The sequence below is a fragment of the Drosophila pseudoobscura genome, chromosome 2 (genome assembly GCF_009870125.1).
Source record: "Drosophila pseudoobscura strain MV-25-SWS-2005 chromosome 2, UCI_Dpse_MV25, whole genome shotgun sequence".
Lineage (NCBI taxonomy): Eukaryota > Metazoa > Arthropoda > Insecta > Diptera > Drosophilidae > Drosophila > Drosophila pseudoobscura.
In genome coordinates, this window is record NC_046679.1 from 13,886,138 (window position 1) to 13,903,485 (window position 17,348).

Here is a 17,348-nt window from a genome sequence, read left to right on the forward strand (position 1 = left end):
TCCAAAGCGTTTATTCCATTGAGTTTCCTCCCAATATCCCACAATTTCATTATAATTTTTAATTTAGATAAATTATAAGTTTCTTGATTTGTTTCTTATATTTTTCCACCAATTTATTCCCTTTAAAATCTTAAATAGTTTCACCTGCACTTTTGGCAGCCTTTGTCTCTAGACAACTTTTTCTTCTATTTTTTTTGTGGATTTCTTGGCTGGAGTCATATATCAATATATATTTTGGCTGCCTGATGTGCGGTGAGGCATCGGCATAGCCATCGATATGAGTATGAATACGAGCCCCTACCCAGTCATCCAGCTTAACCCAATTGGCCATAAAGCCAAGAGGCAAGTGGCAAAGGCCAGAGCCGCCTGCCGCAAAATTCGGAGGCAGCCACACTTTGGCTTGATGAAAGTGGCGCGCGGCTAAAGGAATGGCAACCAAATGCTTCCACAATTGCTCTCCGCCAGTCCGCACTTGTGGCCAAAAATCACAAAAAATCCAGCGAGAGGACGAGCTGGATGGAAAGCCGAGGGAAATGAATTGGATTGAATTGGAATTGTAGGCGATAAAAATAAATCTTTGCGAGTGCGCAACGCGGCGCCGTCAACAGCTGACGTGCTGCAGGATGACAAAGGAGGGGTGGCGGATAGTCAGAGCAGGATTGTGGGGTGGGGGGATTTTGGTAATGATGAAATTGAAAAGCTATGTGTGCTCTATGTGCTCTATGTGCAATGGTTGGCCTCCCCCAAGAATAAGAAGAGCTCTAACCATTGCCATAAGTCATACAATGAGCATTTTTCTTTGGGAAATTTTTGCACTGCTAGGGTTATGATATTGTTAGCTTAGAATAGGGGTGGAAAAAACCCCCATGCCATATCCCTCTATCCACGCCACTGAGCCTGGGACTCACATCAACTCTGTTCGAGTCACTTCAATATGCAAATGCTGCTCAATCGAGCTTGTCTTTCATTTTTATGCCCCAACCAGCAGCACTACAACCCCCCCTCCATCCATCCATCCAGTGCTACTTTAAAGCCTTTCTGGACAGGAACCAGGACCTCATCAAACATTTCGGCAAATATTCCTCAACTTTCCCATCGATGTCATCAAATTTGATGCGTTTTCTATCGCTGGCCATTTCTGCAGCAGCCCGGGGTTCATAAAACGAAAGGCGAAACACATACAAAACTTTACGAGTATGAACAAAAATTTTCCTTTGAGAAAAACGCCATAAATGCTTTCGGGATGCTGTCCGCCAAAGTGTCGCTTTGACGATGATGATTCGGACATATTCGGGTGGGAGATTCTCTCCTTCCGATGATGATGATTGTACTGGCATATCTTGTGTATTGGATTATGCTTTATGGTCATACATACTATTATATGATATGAGTATTTATTTGGTTTAATGCCCACTAATGGGTTATTGAAAGGGTTAGAGCTTGGGTTTGAATCATTTCAATTTTGTAGACTGTCATATGTTTGGATGATAGATCATTAGATTAAATGCCAATGAAAGACTTAGAGCATTCCTTTCCAATGATATAGTAATGATATCTTCCTGGAATTTCACTTTAGAGTACTATATAACCAACAAATTTCATAGCAAGACGAAATTAAAAACATTTTGGGGGCTCAATATTTGTTCGAACTGTTTTATTTCCATCCTTTTTTTATATTTCCCCGCTGACATCATCTGCCAACCAAATTTCACTCATTTTGCAGCTCCCATTAAAGCCTTTCAACTCTTTCCAATTCCATTCATATCTCAAACACTTTCCGTGCACTTTTCCAACTTCAATTCACACTGAAACTCTACCTGCCTCAAGGTCGCTTCGCACAGACAAAAAACTACCAAATTTAAGGCCATGGCAGACATGGTCTTACATGGTCTTGCACCCACGCAAGCCGGTCAGGGGTGGGCATTTCGACCGGGTCTCTGGACAACCCATCGAGAGGCTCGGCCTCCGAGAGCTGATTGAATAATCGCACCAATGCGCCCTGCCGCTCCGTCTCATGTGGGGAGGACTGTGGCACAAATCGTGTCTAATAGACTGATTAATATACAAGATTTCCAGTTTGGCTCAAGTCAATTCGACCAGAGCCTGATGCCCTGCTCTGCCCCCTCTCTTGGCCAAATCCCTCAATGCCCTGTGCCCTCCTCTTGGCCACATGTAACACGATTCGTGTGGATTAACTCTGCTTCAAATTGATTGATTGTTAAAATGATGTATAGACTTTGATGGTTTTTTTCGCTGCTCGTTTTTGCCTTCTCGCCTTTGGCTCTTTCCCATTCGCCTTCCCCCCCACCTCTCTCCCCGTATAGCACCTTCTACATCCAACTTTTCGAACGTCTGGCAGGCCCCACTTCTAATTAGTAACACTCTCAGGCGAAAAATTAATATTTGAAGATTCTTTTCTCTCTTTTTTTTTTCATATTTTAGCAGGCTTTTTTTTGTCTGAAACGGTTAGCACATCAAATTGATTGAACGGAACGAAAGAACAAGTTTCTGGATGGGATAGAGGATGGGGTTAGAGCCATTATAATGGAACAACCCTTTGGTTTAATGGGAAAAAGTAGCAGTATTCACAAAAATTATAATAATGTGAAATATTAGTCGGATGTCCGGTTGTGTTCATTGATTTACACACTCCCCAGATACCCTAGAATGGGGGTTTAAATGGGGTATATTGGGTGGAAGAGGAAATAGGGTGTTAAAGGAAAACTGATGATCGAAATGGTTCGGATCGCTGCAGTTTATAAAGGGAGAGAGTTGACAGGCACTTTTTCGAAAAGTTATCCTTAACTGCTAAGCCACACTGGAAGATACAGAGTGAGAGAGAAAAAGCGTGCGCAAACCACTCAAAAAATTCCAAAAAATTGATGACGCTTCCCTGTAGACTCCCATGCATAATCATTGCTTCAGTATTTTTTGCTCTATGCCCAAAAAATAGGTATCCTGCTAGTCGACCCCTTTTCACTCAAGGGCCGCCTTCACCAGACAAGGGAAAAAGGTTCCGCTGAAAAGTATTGCACTGCTATTTATATTTTATTATCCCTAGCACATCCCACATCGCCGAGATATATGGGATGTACATTTAGTTCCATCTCTCCCTCCCACACCCTCAGTGTGTCCTTCTCTCTCCCACTTGGTACACCTTAAGTGCGCTGTGTGGCTGTGGCATCCGTAGTTTGGTTATAAAAAAGAAATATTACACATTATGCCAAATTGGCGGAGACTGTCAGGCGACAATAATAACGTTTAAACTTAAATGCATGACACAATGGCAGACAGTTTTAGTGTTTGCGGGTCTTATAAAGTCCACAAAAATACTACGCTACGCACTCTACCCGTACCTCCCTCCAACCTCAACCCCCTGCCATCATTCGTAAGGGTTATGGTAGTAGTATAACCCATTGATAAGAAGAGCCTGGAAAATGTTTATGCACTCTCCTCTCCCACTCCCTGATTGCCAAAGTTCCTTTCCTCAGAAGCTTATCGCAACTTTTGCTCTAGAGTTTCTGCATTCTTGGCTTTCGGTGGTTTTTAGCCAGAGTTTACTTAACGGTAAAATGTGGCATGTGGCATGTGACAAAGGGGTGTGGTATGGTGTCCGTGGTGGAGAGATGGAAAAGAAATGTGCAAAATAACAGTCAAACTTATTGAACGACTTCGGGACAAAGTGGCAACGTAGCTACATTAAAAGAAGCTTTAATGGGAGCGGAAACGGTGTTGGTGCAGTGTTGGTAAATGTCAGAAAGCTACGGGTATATTTTTTGGAATCTTAGAGATGGAACTATAAAAGTTAAGGCCTTTTAAGGTGTATGAAAGTACCTTTACTTGCAGTTTTAATTGCCGCTGCTGCAGTGTTGGTAAATGTCTGTTTTTTTTTGTTGCTATAATCTGTTGGAATTTTAGAAGAAATTTGCACTTACACGTGTATAAAATTTCAAAAACATTGCTATGAAATTGATTTTGTTTTTTACGTTTTCCAACACTTTTATGTGTTGGAAAATTATTAGTAGACAAAAAGACATGTGGCAGCATTGGTTTGCGTTACTGAAAGTCAGTGAAAAACAATAACAATCAATGAATATGGGAATCTATTGAACAACAAGGTCATCTAATTTTCAGATATGACCACAATTTATTTGATAAAACATACATATTTTACTTTGCCCCCAACAAAATTTAATTTGTCCAAAGAAATAACAAAATTTTCTCTAGCTTTCTCCGGCCATATATCATTTCCTTCCATTCATTATCCCCCGCACCCCACAAGACCACTTTGTAGGCGCTCAATTGTCTACCTAGAGAGTAAGTACCTCTATATCAAGCAGGTCCTGCCCCAGTCCTAATCCCTTGTAAAAGTAGGTAACTTATGTAAATGTTAACAGACACTAAAAATGAAACACAGCCAAAAAGAAAATCCGACCTACAGCCATATAAAAATGTATTAAGACCCAAAGCGAAACCCCAAATCTAAGCAAAGCGAGTATGGGAGGGGGAAAGCCAAAGGACGAGCCAGGAAAAACTCAGTGAGTCGAAAGGTATAAAGGATGTTTGGAGTCGTTTCGCCTAACGACACTAATAAAATATTGAACAGGCCATCGATAACCGAAAGGAGTTTGCTGGGACGTCAACGAACCTTTGAGGGGGGGAGCCGTAGGAGTCCTGCGGAGTCCTGGGTAAGGAGAAACGCTTACGTAGATGGCAAAGATGACGATTAAAACAAATTTCCACGACAACCTGGCGCCGTTTAGCCAGCGGAAGGAAGCGAAATTGTTAAACGCAAAAGTTGCAAAATGTCAGGGATACATTATGGGCATGGGGCATGGGGCACGGGGGGCACGGGGCACAAGCGGGAGGCAAACGGAAGCAAGGACTTTACGAGACACACAGACACTGACACTCGAGGAGTGTTTGCACCTTGGTTCTGTTGGAAAGATCTGTGGGGGTCGAGGGGCTGGGGATGAAGGAGCCAAGTTGGCAAGTTGCAGACAAGTTTTAAATGAATGAGCATCGGCTTCCGTTCGATGCGTTCGGAGCTGGCCAATGCCCAGAGCCTGGGATACAGTAGATGTAGATGTATCTCTGTGTGTGTCCGTCCTGTGAAGCATGACAATGGCCAAAAGGATGCTTGCTCGAGTGGCGACCACTTGCCAATTGCGATTATGGTTTATGTACGGACCCGATAAAGGTCGTCAATGGGTCGCCGATGCCCAACCACACCATCGACGAGCCCCTGTGCCTTTCCTTGCCGAAGGATGAACCCCACTTCCTGTCCATAGTATCGTATCCCTTTCAAGGAGCAAGTTTTCCTAGTTCGATATCAGTTACTGCTGGAACTTTTGCTGACCATTCGAGCGCCTTCAATGGCTCAATTATCCTCAATCCGCCCCGCTCTCCGGACATCTTGCGAAGGATAACTCCTTGTGGCGTCGCTCAAGCGCACATCTAAATATACACACATAAACACAGTAGATTTGAGCCGAGATTCCGATTGTTATTAGCGTAATTGAGTTTGCTAGCCAATTATCCATCCAATGGGCCGGAAAGAGGGACAAAACTTTAAAGATATCCTGCCTCCCCTTTTCCGGGCCGAGGGTTTCGTCCTTGAATTTAAATGTTAATGCAATTTCTCTCTCACCGAGGGTGTATTCACCTCGAAAGTGTGCAACAGTTCTTGAAAATTGCATTTTCTTAATTTATTTGCTATGCAAATTTATTTATTGACTGACGGACCGAATGTCCTGCCCAATGGCACAGACAATGGCAGGGCCGTGGCATCACGTTGCATCATCCAAATGCAACACACACAGACGGCGGCAGGGAGACAGACAGTCGATTGCATTCTTCCTAAAGGGAAATCCCCCCTCATCGAAAGGGGGAGAGGGAGACATGTCATTGAGCCTGAAGGCTATGCTGCCCTGGGTCCATCATCAGCCACTGTATCCTTGGCATCCTTGGCTTTATTTGGTTTTCGGAATTAGAAACCCAAATCTGGTAATCAATTCAATGCGAATGTATAAGCAAAACAAAGGGAATGCATAGGATGTGTGCAAAATTAAGGAAGAATTTAAGTTAAAGAGCCTTATGGACCATACCGATTGTTCCCTTGGAAAGAGATCCAAAAGGTTGTATAAAGATGCCAATGAAAAGCTCTTTTATTGGAAACCATTCAAATTTGATTGGTAACTTGTTTCAATATGCCAACAATTATGATTTTTAAAGCATTTTTCCTTTAATATTTGAAGTTCCTAACCCAAATTCTCAAGATACCAAATTATTGCATAATTCTGATGTCATCTGTATCGCTTGTCCCTCATGTCATGTCCCATCTTTTTGGCACCAAAAACTCACCCACACTATCCAAAAAAATAAGAGAAAACCGTAAAAACCTAACTGTGAAACAGGAAGTGTAGCCACAAAAAAGGGAAACCCATGCCCCCCACCCTGTGCCCCCCTACAGAGGGCAAAAGACAATGCAAGTCAAATTACGTCACGCGACCGAAAAATTTTGAGCACCACACGCGAGATCCCCCCCTCCCCCCCCGACTTGCTGTGCCACCCCCCTCTTTGAGCACCCTTCTCTCACCAGCCACTCCTTTTCCCATCGCCTTTCTTCCTGCTTCCTTCTCCCAAGTTGCGAAAAAATTTACTGTGTGAATTTTGGGCTGCAACCCACACATGTACAAACATACACCCCCCTCCCCCTTCCCCAAAGGAGAGAGTGGCGAAAGGATGGGGTATGTGGCAGCATTGCCAACCACAATGCCAACCGAAATTGCCAACTTAATTTATGTTCGACGCTAATTAGCGCCATAATTTAATTTGCAATTGGAAAAACGAAATGCAAAAAAAAAACGTACAGAGAAAAATGGTAGCAAGTGGATGGGTAGTTTGTGGGAGGAATGTGGCTGGCCAGGGGTGGGGGTTGAACTGGGAATCGAGAACTGGGCTAACAATGGGGTACTCCAAACAAAAATTTGCCACAGCGCGCCTGTTGCTCCTGCAGTTGGAGATACAGATGGACACACACAAAACAAAAGCACGAAAGGATGCGTTTTTTAGCTCCGATTGGGGTAAAAACATTTTTCGGCACTCTAGAAGAGGGTATGCCGATCACAGGATGGATGTTGTACAAACAATTGCAATGCAGAGAAGGAAGGCCATTGAAATGTACATATATTGGATTATTTCCTCCGTCTGGACAGACGCGTCTGTCGTACTGTCTATCCTATATGTAAGTACCTGGAACTAGAGAGGGAGTTATTACAAATTATATCCTTCTTTTATCCCAATACTGTCCATCTTGTAGATGTTGTTCTTAACTCTATTTCTACACCTTTCCTGCCATACTTGAATAGCTTTTAGCTCTTCAGATTAAAGGGTATCTCTTGGTAGTTATCTACCATTCTTTAAGGTTATTTTAATCAGCGTTCTACTGCTCTTTCACGCGCTCTGCATGCGAAATATTGAAACCGCAAAAATTCGAAGCTGTCAAAATAAAATCGAATTAAGTGCAGTGCACATATGGATGTGATGTGCCCCCAAAAGACTCCACAAACCTACCTACATACACCCCGCAAAACACACACTCCCCAACACTGCCACACCCCCTTGAACCCCCTCAACACCCCACAGAAACTCCACCCCCACTGACAAATGATGTTGACCGCCCATGGTCATGGATGCTAATTAATCTTGATTTTCAACAGAACCCAAACGAAGGAGTACAAGGAGAAAGAGACAAGGATAGGGAGAGAGGGACTTAGAGAGAGAGAGAGAGAGCTAGAGAGAATGCTAGGGAGTATATCCTTACGTTAAAGTGACAATTAAATTAATCATGATGGCAAACGATTATGTCAACAGGACCCACGGACACAGACCACCCGCTGCGAAGGGTAGGGATGTTCAGCTCAGGATGTACGCGTACATATGGTAGTCACTGTGTCAGTATATGGATACCCTCTGCCAGTGCAAAAATCTAATTATATCCGACATCAAACTTATAATTAACATTTTGACCGCAGCACAAAATTTTGCAAAAAGCCAAAAAGAAACCAAAGAAAAAGTAGAGAAAAGTAGCAGGCGCAAAGGGTGGGCAACACATATGTACACCCCCTAAAGCATGTGCAAGAGACATTTTTAATTAGTTTTGCGGTTGACATACAAAACTGAAAAGTAATTCACATTTAAATTTAAAGAAAAAACACATTAAATTTAATTTCAAATACAGAAAAAACCCAGAAAATGTACTCCAAATTTTGCACTTGAAATAAAAGATTTCCTACTAACCCCCATTAAAATCTGAAAATGTTTAAATTTTATATTAAATCTAAAAAAGTTTCAAGTACTCTAAGTTGTTTCCATCAAACTGTAAGTAAAAATATGCAAAATTCCATTTAAATTATCAAAATTCAAATTTAAAGAAAAACATATTAAAACTTCCATAAACAAAATTATACACTAGCAATGACAATATTTCTTGGAATTTTAATGCTCTTACTGTTCATTTGGATTATGCTCAAGGAACCATAAAATCAATCCAAAATTCAAATTCACGCGCCAAAATTTGCAAGCAAGTTGGCAGTACTCAATAAACCAAAAGCTCGCTCACCGAACTAGTTCATAAAAGAGCTGCCGCAGTTCGCCGCAGTTCGCCGCATTTCGCCCCAATTCGCTTTAGCAACAAATGTTGCGCATTCCATACACAAAAGTTGCGGCAACATTTACTTGAAAACCGTTTTTTGGTGAAAATAAAATACATAAAGGTAATTAAAAGAAGCAATCTTGTAGAAAATGCATTTATCTATGGAATAATGCCAAGTGGGCAAATCTATATAGCTTGAAATATAGGCAATACCCGATTCGCCGCAGTTTCGCTATTGCAACAATGAGTCCACAAATGTTGCTAATTCCATGCACAAATACCCTGGGGCAAATGGATGTTATAGAATTTTGAATACGTTTGTCTTCCAAGGCTCAGTAGCGAGATAAATATACACAAGATACAAATAATGTACTTGAATATGTCTAAGGAATATCAATTTGAGAAAAGGTCTTAATAAATTTCGCTTGATCTTCATATAGAATTAGCGAAATAGGGTGTACAAAGGGCTATACACGCATCACGTCTTCAAATACCAGAAACATTGCGACTCTTTTTTGGTTGGACTTTTTCGTTTAAACCTTTTTTTTACAATAAATACAATAAAAGCAAGGATTAAGAATACACCAGTTAAATAGAAAATTGATTCATCAATCGTATAAAATTATGTGGGCATGGCTAAATGTTCTATATAGCTGGTAATATCCGACGGAATATCAAAATCGAGGAATATGAAAATAGAACTTGAATTCGTCAGTATATTTACGGTATATTTTTTACATGAGACGGTATGTTTCGGTATATTTTTGGGGGTAAGACCGTATACGATAAGCCCTCGGTCACACTGTTAGTGACGACTATCGATGATGTCTCGATAAACCATCGATAGTGCCGATAGTGCATTCGATAGTTCTCCACCTCTAGTTAGCACGAGGCGCCTCGAAAAAATAGAAAAAAGTTAAATTAAATTACCATTAAATTTGAAGTTTTCAAAGCCAGACGACATGACGGAAGCCGAACAGGAGGTGGAGGTGAATGGCACCGAGGCGGAGGATGAGGGGCAGGACGAGCAGGACACAAAACAAAAGAAACAAACGCGTCACGACGGCGGCGCTGCGGATTTGGAACGTGTTACGGACTATGCGGAGGAAAAGGAGATCTCTGCAGCAAATATATCCAGTGTACGTGAAACCAGGGGCATATCTTATGAGTAGAAAAGTAATCTAGAGGTTTCTTTGATCTGCAGGCGGTGGCACAGTTCGGCAATCAGCGAAACAAAGAGAACGAGCTGCGTGTCGCCAAGGAAAAGGAGCTGCAAATGGTCCAAGTGAAAAAGGAAGACATCGAACTGATTGTACGTATACGACCCCATAGACACCCTCAACAGAAACAGGGTATGGGTACGCATATTCAATGGCGTTCTCTCTTTGTAGATGAACGAGCTGCTGGTTAGCAAAGCGCATGCCGAAAAGGTTCTACGGGAGCAGAGCGGCGATGTTGTTGCCGCCCTGGAGGCCATCATCAGCAATTGACGGTGCTACTGGAGTCCGGACCATCTGTGTACCATCTTTTACTTAGCATAACACTGCTTTATTTGTACATTTATAAACTCTTAGTGAAGAAAAAAACATAAACAAATGATTTATAAGCGAAGTTATTTGAGGTATGGCGGATGGGTTGGGGGAGTCGCCCGACAATAGTTGTACTCTTGGTACTGGAGGGTGCTATTCCATTGAAGCACTTAAAATCATTGTAATCGCGTTATTATTACATTTAAAACAAAGAAAACCAGTTCCCGGAGTCATACAGCAGCTTTCTCTAGCAATTGAAAGACCCTTTTTAATGATTTGCTTGAAATTTTATTCAGAGTATTGCAAAACACTGCCCAATGAAGATCGATAGGATGTGTTCCTTAAGAAAAACCAGTTTACAATTTGTCTATCAATATTTTTTTGTATGTATGTATGTATCATCGTATCCTTGCATTATGTCTAAATCCGAATTCTAAATAATGAAAAAAACACGCATGTCCTTGGATTTCAGCCTCCCACTTATATGTAGATACGTGACATGACTTAATGGCAGTTGCGTTCGCTTCGCTTTCAAACATGCCGCGGGGGAGTTATGGTATGTGGGAGATTGCACTATAATTTATATATATTCCACTTTTGGAGAAGAGACATCTTCTACCAAGTACTCTGATCGTGTTGACCGTCGTGCCATATATAAAATCTATTTGATTGGTCGAGGAGTTAGGCGGTGATAGAAAGGAAAGGTGAAAATGATAACAATCAAATGATAAATCAATAAAATTCATTTATAACAACTATAAGCAACGGGTGGAGGGGGGGTGGGGGACAAACTACAACCAAAGGTAATGGTTTTTAAAAGGGGAATATCGTGTAGCATCCACTTGTAATAATAACTAGATTATGTGATTAAATACTTTTGCAGATTCTCGCATGAAGGCGTATTGATATTCTGCGCCTTGCGATACAGGTCCCGATCGCCAAACGTACGCGCCTTGGCCAGCATAGAGTCACCTGTAAACGAGCGAGACATTTCTTAGATATAGATTCAACCGAAAGTGTTGTGGTTGCACTCACGATAATTCCGTTCACGACTGCAAGAGTGTTTGAGATGATTGACAAAGTCCTCCTCAACAGACTCCTCCAGCCGGGCCACAGATCCCTGATACTCTGAATAGAAACTCTCCTTCACATAGTAAGGAACCTTCAGGCCGTTCGTCTCACGCTTTACCGAGTATTTACTAGGTAACAAAATGGATTAAAGATTAGAGAAACGTCTGTACGGGATACGACTCTCTTTGAAACTCACTGCGAGGGCGTCAAGCTGTACATAGGATCAGAGATAAAGAAGGACGACATCATGGACAGGCCAATGAGCAGCAAGATGGGCAACAAATTGATCAAAGCCGATGAATTGTTTCCCTGTAAAAAAAAAAGCGATTAGACTTTAGATAAGTCTCGGACCACCTTGGCTGGGTTCAAAGGTCACGTCACGTAACGCCACACACCTCGCGATCCTCACGCTGCTGCCGTTGGCGCCGTTGCTGTCGCATATACACATTCTGCTGTGGGAAACCGCCATTAAAGAACATATTGAACAGCTCCTCGGCACTGATGTCGGCCTGGAATCCGCGCGAATATCCGTATTCATTGTAATACTGTCCATGGCCATGGTTTCCGCCGCCATTGTTGTGACTATGTCCATTGCTTGTCTCGTTTATGCCGTAAAGATCATAGTTCTTGCGTTTTTCCGCATCGGTAAGGACGCCAGCAGCATTGCCGAGGGCCTTGAAGGCCTCCACGGCTCCAGGGGCCTTGTTCTTGTCGGGATGCAATTGTAGGGCCAACTTTTTGTAAGCCTTCTTGATCTCCGAATCCGTGGCGGTCTTGCTGACGCCCAAGACCTCATAATAGTCTTTGCATCTGTGCAAAAATGGAAAAATTGGAAATTAGTACAGAGGAAAGCGGCAAAGGGATTTCTTGGTGGACAAACTTTTTGATCTTGCGCACAGCCTCAAGCTGATCGGTGGAGTAGTCGGGAGCGGTGTTACGCGAGTCCGAATTGGTGCGCTTTCTGGGTCCACTGTCCTTCTCATCGGCGGCCGCTGCTGGTCGCGATTTGCCATTACTGCCGCTGCCAGGTGAGCTCTTCACTCTGGCCAGTAGCTCTAAAGAAGAATATCGATTGAGTATCTATAGGAATAAGTAACAATTCCACTCCTTACTCTTTGCATTCTCCGTGGGATAGAGCTTCTCTGCTTTGAGCAGAAACTTTTCCGCCTTGTCGATCTTGCCCTCGGCCAGGGACTGCACTGCGAGATCAATGCACCGCTGTGCCTCGTCCTTGTTCCCATCCATGCTGGATATTTGATGTTGCCTCTTGAACAGCTGATGATTTTTTTGGATACTACGTGGTGCTTATAGTCGCTCTTTCGTCAGTAAATACTGGCTTATCACTGTATGCGTAGGAGAGCCCGTATGTGTGTATATATATAATATATTTCCGGACTACACACATCCATACACATCCAACAGAGCCTGCTACTGCTACTTTTCCTATCAGCAAGGCTCTTCTCAACTTTTTGTTGTATCTATTACTAGTATTAAGGTCTTCCACTACAATTTAATTGATTTTACTAAGTAGGATGAACTTTTCACCAGGCAAAAAAATCAGGCTGCGTTGCCACCTGGTTGAAGTGAAAAAACACGGTCACTTGACCAGTGTTTACATTTTAGCATATTTCAGGGATATCTGGCTTTTCTTGAGTACACTTCCTTTTTAGCTTTAAATGTGCATTGTATCTTTTCTTGATTTAATATAAAGAGTATCCCAGCTAGTTTTTTGTGACGTTTCGAGACTGACTTTCTGTCCTCTTTTTATCCCCACTCCTTCGACAATCAGCTTCTTGGCAGGTGAAACTCAAGATATTGTGAACATTTTCGAACAATTTAAATTAGCCAAAGACGTGGAAAAACAGGGAATAATATGACGATGTTCTTAAGTAATTTAAATAAAAGCACTAAGGTCAGCCACATTTGGGCTATATATAGACCATTTCTAGCTAATATATTTATTTTTTTTAGCTATTTTTTGTAATCTAGCTTGCATTGACTCTGAAGTTCTGGCAACACTGCATTTGACGTTAATGAAATCAAGGTATGCGATGACGAAGGTAAGCCAGTCTTGGGCTTCTTTGTTTGCCACTCTCTCTGCTTTGAACTGTGCCCTTTGATGTCACACATACAAATGCAATGAAATGTAAATGCATTTAAAATTAATATAATTTTAATACGATTCGGTTTTACAGCTGTCCCAATCGTGTAACTGAAACAGTTGTGGCTGTGGAATATAGGCCGCTGCCTCACCTGCTGTTCATTGTACCCTGCTCACAACAGAGTTGCATTGACGAGGGGCACCCACGAGCACGAATGCGCTGATTCGGCCTTATTCCGTCATATTTATTTAGTAAATTAATAAAGTAATAGAAAAAATCGATGCTGCATTCTGTGCGCTAGCCAACCGGGCCTCAAATACAAGTGAAGTGCAATATAATTAATTAACGGCAGAGCCCGCCCTGCCCCGTGTGGCCCCTATTCACGCCGCGTACGCTCTGTGTGTTTCTGTGTGCGTGCGTGCGTGTGTGTGTGTGTGTGTGGTGTTTGGCCTGGAAAAAGTGAAAGAAGCAATAAGGTATTTTTTTCGGCCATATTGTGTGTTGTCATTGCTCGGGGAAAAGTGCATTTCGAATGCACATGCAACTGCCACACACAGGAAAATATAATACTCGAAATACCCCGATATATCATTGAGTAAATAGTGTTCGTGTGCGCCCGACTTATGTAAATCGGGGGAGAATACTATTTACATTCACAAAGAGGTGCGTATTTTCTTTGTGTGTATTGCGGGTGGAAGGGGTGGGGGGAGAAGTGCATTATTCCACTCGAACTTTAATTATGGTTTGATTTATTATTAACTCTTAGATTACGGGCTAGAAAGAGACATTCAAGCGGCTACTTTTTGCGAGAGATACGGACGGGCACGCCGCCTTTGGGCATCAGGGGGATCCCATGGACACTGAACTCGATTTCCCGCTTCTCTTTGCTCATCTCCAGGCTGAAATTCGATAGAATCTTGGCCACAGCAATCTTGACGTTGACTTTTCCCATGCGAAGACCTATAGAATATATATCATTGGAAGATATTGTTTCGATAGAGGGTCTTTTATTCTTACCAATGCAATTGTGGGGACCCTCCCCGAAGGGCATGTACGCCGTCGGGTTAAAGTTCTTATTCTCGTCCAAATACCTCTCTGGCTTGTATGCCAATGGATCTGGGAAGTTCTCTGCATCGCGATGCATTCCAATCAAGGAAATGATAATGGGCGTGCCCTTTTTGACGATCAGTTTGCTATTGGGTATTTGGTATTCCTTTGTGCATACACGATTCAGCAGTGGCAGAGCAGGATATTTGCGTGCAGTTTCTGTAAAATGAGACTCCCTGTTAGATACTTTTCCTTAGAAGAAAGCCACCCTTCCCCAGGCAAGACCCACCCAATACGCAGGCCTCCAGATACTTCATATCCTGTATGGCGTCGTAGGATAGCTTTCCATCGTGCTTTTCCAGCGTACTCCTCACATCCTCCAAGGCCCTGGCCATCACCTCTGGATTCTGGGTCAACTCGTATATGGTATAGGCCGCCGTTGAGGCTGTCGTCTCGTATCCGGCCACAAAGAAAAGGAACAGCTGTCCGGCAATCAGATCCTTGGACACGCTTTTGAGGCCCTTGTTGGCATTCTGCGCTGACCACATGTTGTCATCGTTGCTAATCTTTCCAGTGTTGCGGAGCTGCAACAGAAGTTGCAACAGGTCGCGTCGCTCAATATTTTTCTCCTCTCGGAGATCCACAGTGCGGTTGGAGAGTTCCCTTATGCGCTCAGGTCCCTCCTGGGACCAGCCCAAGCGAACAAAGATCTTTTCCAATCTGTTGATGCAAAATGTAAGCCAGGGTTTTTTGAATTTTTCCTCTTGAGGACTTACCCTGGGAACAGAAAGGATGTGGTTCCACGCAGGATATCCGTAAATGTATTCTGATTGATGGTTTTTGTGATGGACAGGAATTCGTTGTTGGGATCAGCAAAACTGTCCACATCCAGGCCAAAGATGGTCGACGCAATGATATCCACAGCATACCTGAGGGATAAAGGAGGGTATGAGATCTGCCTGTATACAACCAAAAAAGAGATCTTATTCCCTTCTTTAGACTCACGTTAACAACAACTCCTTCATTTCAATCTCCTGGCTACCCTCTTTGGGTAATTTTCCATTCAAGTGTGCCACCATCTTATCGCCAATTGCCTCGGACGTCGAGAACATGGCCTTCAGCTTGCCCGATGTAAACGAAGGCGTTAGCTTCGCCCTCAGATTGCGCCAATTACTGCCCTCCATGGCAAAAATAGTGGCCGACATGGGATCGTTCTTCTCATCCACATAGATGCCGCGATCGTGGAAGCTGGCAAAATCCTTGACCAAAATATCATGAGCCAACTGCGGATCCCTCACCAGCAATGCAGGTCGCAGGGTCAGGTACATGCCCATCACGGGCTCCTTCGTGGCATTGTACATGTCGTAGATGGCCATTCCGAAGGATCGCTTGCCTCTGCGCACGGAATCCAAGGCGCCAAAGGGTATGGTGACCCCGGCGGAGGGGAAACCCTGGCGATCCCAGTAGCTGAATGTCCACCTGAGATACACATACAGCAGGCTGACTGCCGCAACCAACAAAAGTATTCCAATCATGGTCTATGGAGAGATGTGCCTCTCTACAGCGTTGAAATTATACTAAACCGCTAGATTCCAGCGACAATTTATAGTCGTATGGCAGGCACTCTCGCGCGTTTCGTTTCGAGCGCTCAAAATTTCACCATAAGCTTCTGGCTGATTGTGCTATCTCCGGCGTAAACAAAAAATTCCTATGCGATTCCCGCGATCCTAGGGGGTATTCGTACTTGTTGAGGTCTCGCTGAACAGTTCCTTCGCGGCTATTGGGCTTCATCAGTGTGACATGGCATTTTCATAGCTCTGCAAGCAATGATTATACAGCAAACTGTTTTTCCTATCGACTTTTTGTTTAGGTACAAACACGGAGACAGACGTCGCGCCAATTGATAATGATAGAGCAGCAGCAGGCACTTTAATCGTTCATGTAATCGTATGTATATATTTTATTTACTTGCGATGTGTGTTCGAATGGTGGTTGTTGAATGCACAAGTAGGGAAGTGAAATGCAATGCAGTTCCATTATTAAATTGTTATTCTATGGTGGATTCTATCTGTAGGTAAACCAGAAAAGTTTGGACCCGATATTAAGGAATACAAAGTCATAGTTTAGCTATAAGTTTACTCGATAATCAATCTACTTTTATCCTTTTTTGCATGTCCTGCCACTGCTTCGGCTGTACGTGTTGCCCGCGTCATGCGGCAGCGCTCCTCGGCTTACGTTTGTGGTTTGGTTATTCTTGGGTCACTTGGGTCTATAATCCTTTTTTAATCCAACCTATTGGATGATTTATTGAAAAAATTTAAAGATAATAATTATCTTTGAAGCATTATCTTTTTAAAGTATCTGAAGGCACTGAAAACCAAGCTGTTTTTAAACACTTTCTTATACCCTAAATTTATAAGAGAATATTCGAAGATAAAACCCAAGAAAAACAAAGCCACAAAATCCCAAACCTCAGATTAGGACAAAAAGGGATATCTTTGGGTCAAAACATAATCATCATCGAAATCCATAGCAGGTTGTTTATTCGAATAATCTTTAACCGGAATTTCTGCGCTTATTTTTGTTAGAAGTAATTTTATGAAATCCAAACCAATGAAAACTAGTTTTCAAGATGCTAATCAAGAGAACGAATTGTGACTTGTATACCGTATGGAATCACACGTTTTGCACCCATATTTAACTAAGAAACGAGTAAGCAAATGTTGTTTGTTCTATAAACTACGTTTACATAGATCAAGTCGTATGAGTCTATGGAATCTATAGGGTATACTTACTAAAAACACCGCTTAGGTCATCATTTTAACCGTTTTACATGGTTTTACATTGTATTCACAAAAAAAACAGTCAGAATCAACCTCTTTCAACATCTTAACTCGATTGAATGCCCTTGAAGCTTAGATATTTTTAAGACACAATTTGCTG

The 17,348-nt window shown here is 42.5% G+C and overlaps 4 protein-coding genes across 5 annotated transcripts in view; 2 read left to right on the plus strand and 2 right to left on the minus strand.

Moving 5' to 3' along the window:
• Positions 1-9,544: 9,544 nt before the first annotated feature.
• Positions 9,545-10,251, plus strand: LOC4801642 (huntingtin-interacting protein K). Its single transcript, XM_001358659.4, has 3 exons — positions 9,545-9,795; positions 9,861-9,968; positions 10,048-10,251. The coding sequence occupies exons 1-3, from the start codon at positions 9,619-9,621 to the stop codon at positions 10,144-10,146; spliced, it is 384 nt and encodes a 127-aa protein (XP_001358696.1). The 5' UTR covers positions 9,545-9,618; the 3' UTR covers positions 10,147-10,251.
• A 296-nt stretch (positions 10,252-10,547) lies between these two features.
• Positions 10,548-12,860, minus strand: LOC4801643 (dnaJ homolog subfamily B member 12). 2 transcript variants are annotated; one of them, XM_015181852.2, is made up of 7 exons: positions 12,369-12,860; positions 12,137-12,311; positions 11,652-12,066; positions 11,453-11,565; positions 11,221-11,384; positions 11,061-11,157; positions 10,548-10,846 (listed from the first exon to the last, which is right to left on the minus strand). In XM_015181852.2, the coding sequence occupies exons 1-7, from the start codon at positions 12,499-12,501 to the stop codon at positions 10,801-10,803; spliced, it is 1,143 nt and encodes a 380-aa protein (XP_015037338.1). In that variant the 5' UTR covers positions 12,502-12,860; the 3' UTR covers positions 10,548-10,800. The 2 variants fall into 2 exon arrangements, with proteins under 2 accessions (XP_015037338.1, XP_001358697.1); XM_001358660.5 differs by having other exon boundaries at positions 10,572-11,157; positions 12,369-12,501.
• A 678-nt stretch (positions 12,861-13,538) lies between these two features.
• The window catches only part of rdx (BTB/POZ and MATH domain-containing protein rdx), a 70,447-nt gene continuing 66,637 nt past the window's right edge, over positions 13,539-17,348 (plus strand). The window contains exon 1 of the mRNA XM_003736509.3: positions 13,539-14,021. The gene's annotated coding sequence lies outside the window, so the exon portion shown is untranslated. The remainder of the gene's footprint in view (positions 14,022-17,348) is intronic.
• On the minus strand, positions 14,072-16,214 carry Cyp6d5 (Cytochrome P450 6d5). The gene is made up of 5 exons (XM_001358661.4): positions 15,411-16,214; positions 15,182-15,334; positions 14,695-15,125; positions 14,376-14,624; positions 14,072-14,318 (listed from the first exon to the last, which is right to left on the minus strand). The coding sequence occupies exons 1-5, from the start codon at positions 15,938-15,940 to the stop codon at positions 14,155-14,157; spliced, it is 1,527 nt and encodes a 508-aa protein (XP_001358698.2). The 5' UTR covers positions 15,941-16,214; the 3' UTR covers positions 14,072-14,154.

Excerpts from the sequence above, each read along its gene's own strand:
- LOC4801642 (XM_001358659.4), top strand. The coding sequence starts at position 9,619 with ATGACGGAAGCCGAACAGGAGGTGGAGGTGAATGGCACCGAGGCGGAG. Across the intron at positions 9,796-9,860 it reads CTGCAGCAAATATATCCAGT|GCGGTGGCACAGTTCGGCAA; the intron begins GTACGTGAAACC and ends TTTGATCTGCAG. Across the intron at positions 9,969-10,047 it reads AGGAAGACATCGAACTGATT|ATGAACGAGCTGCTGGTTAG; the intron begins GTACGTATACGA and ends CTCTCTTTGTAG.
- LOC4801643 (XM_015181852.2), bottom strand. The coding sequence starts at position 12,501 with ATGGATGGGAACAAGGACGAGGCACAGCGGTGCATTGATCTCGCAGTG. Across the intron at positions 12,312-12,368 it reads TCCCACGGAGAATGCAAAGA|AGCTACTGGCCAGAGTGAAG; the intron begins GTAAGGAGTGGA and ends ATTCTTCTTTAG. Across the intron at positions 10,847-11,060 it reads TCATGCGAGAATCTGCAAAA|ATTTTATATATGGCACGACG; the intron begins GTATTTAATCAC and ends CCAATCAAATAG.
- Cyp6d5 (XM_001358661.4), bottom strand. The coding sequence starts at position 15,940 with ATGATTGGAATACTTTTGTTGGTTGCGGCAGTCAGCCTGCTGTATGTG. Across the intron at positions 15,335-15,410 it reads ATGAAGGAGTTGTTGTTAAC|GTATGCTGTGGATATCATTG; the intron begins GTGAGTCTAAAG and ends TTTATCCCTCAG. Across the intron at positions 15,126-15,181 it reads ACATCCTTTCTGTTCCCAGG|ATTGGAAAAGATCTTTGTTC; the intron begins GTAAGTCCTCAA and ends TTGCATCAACAG.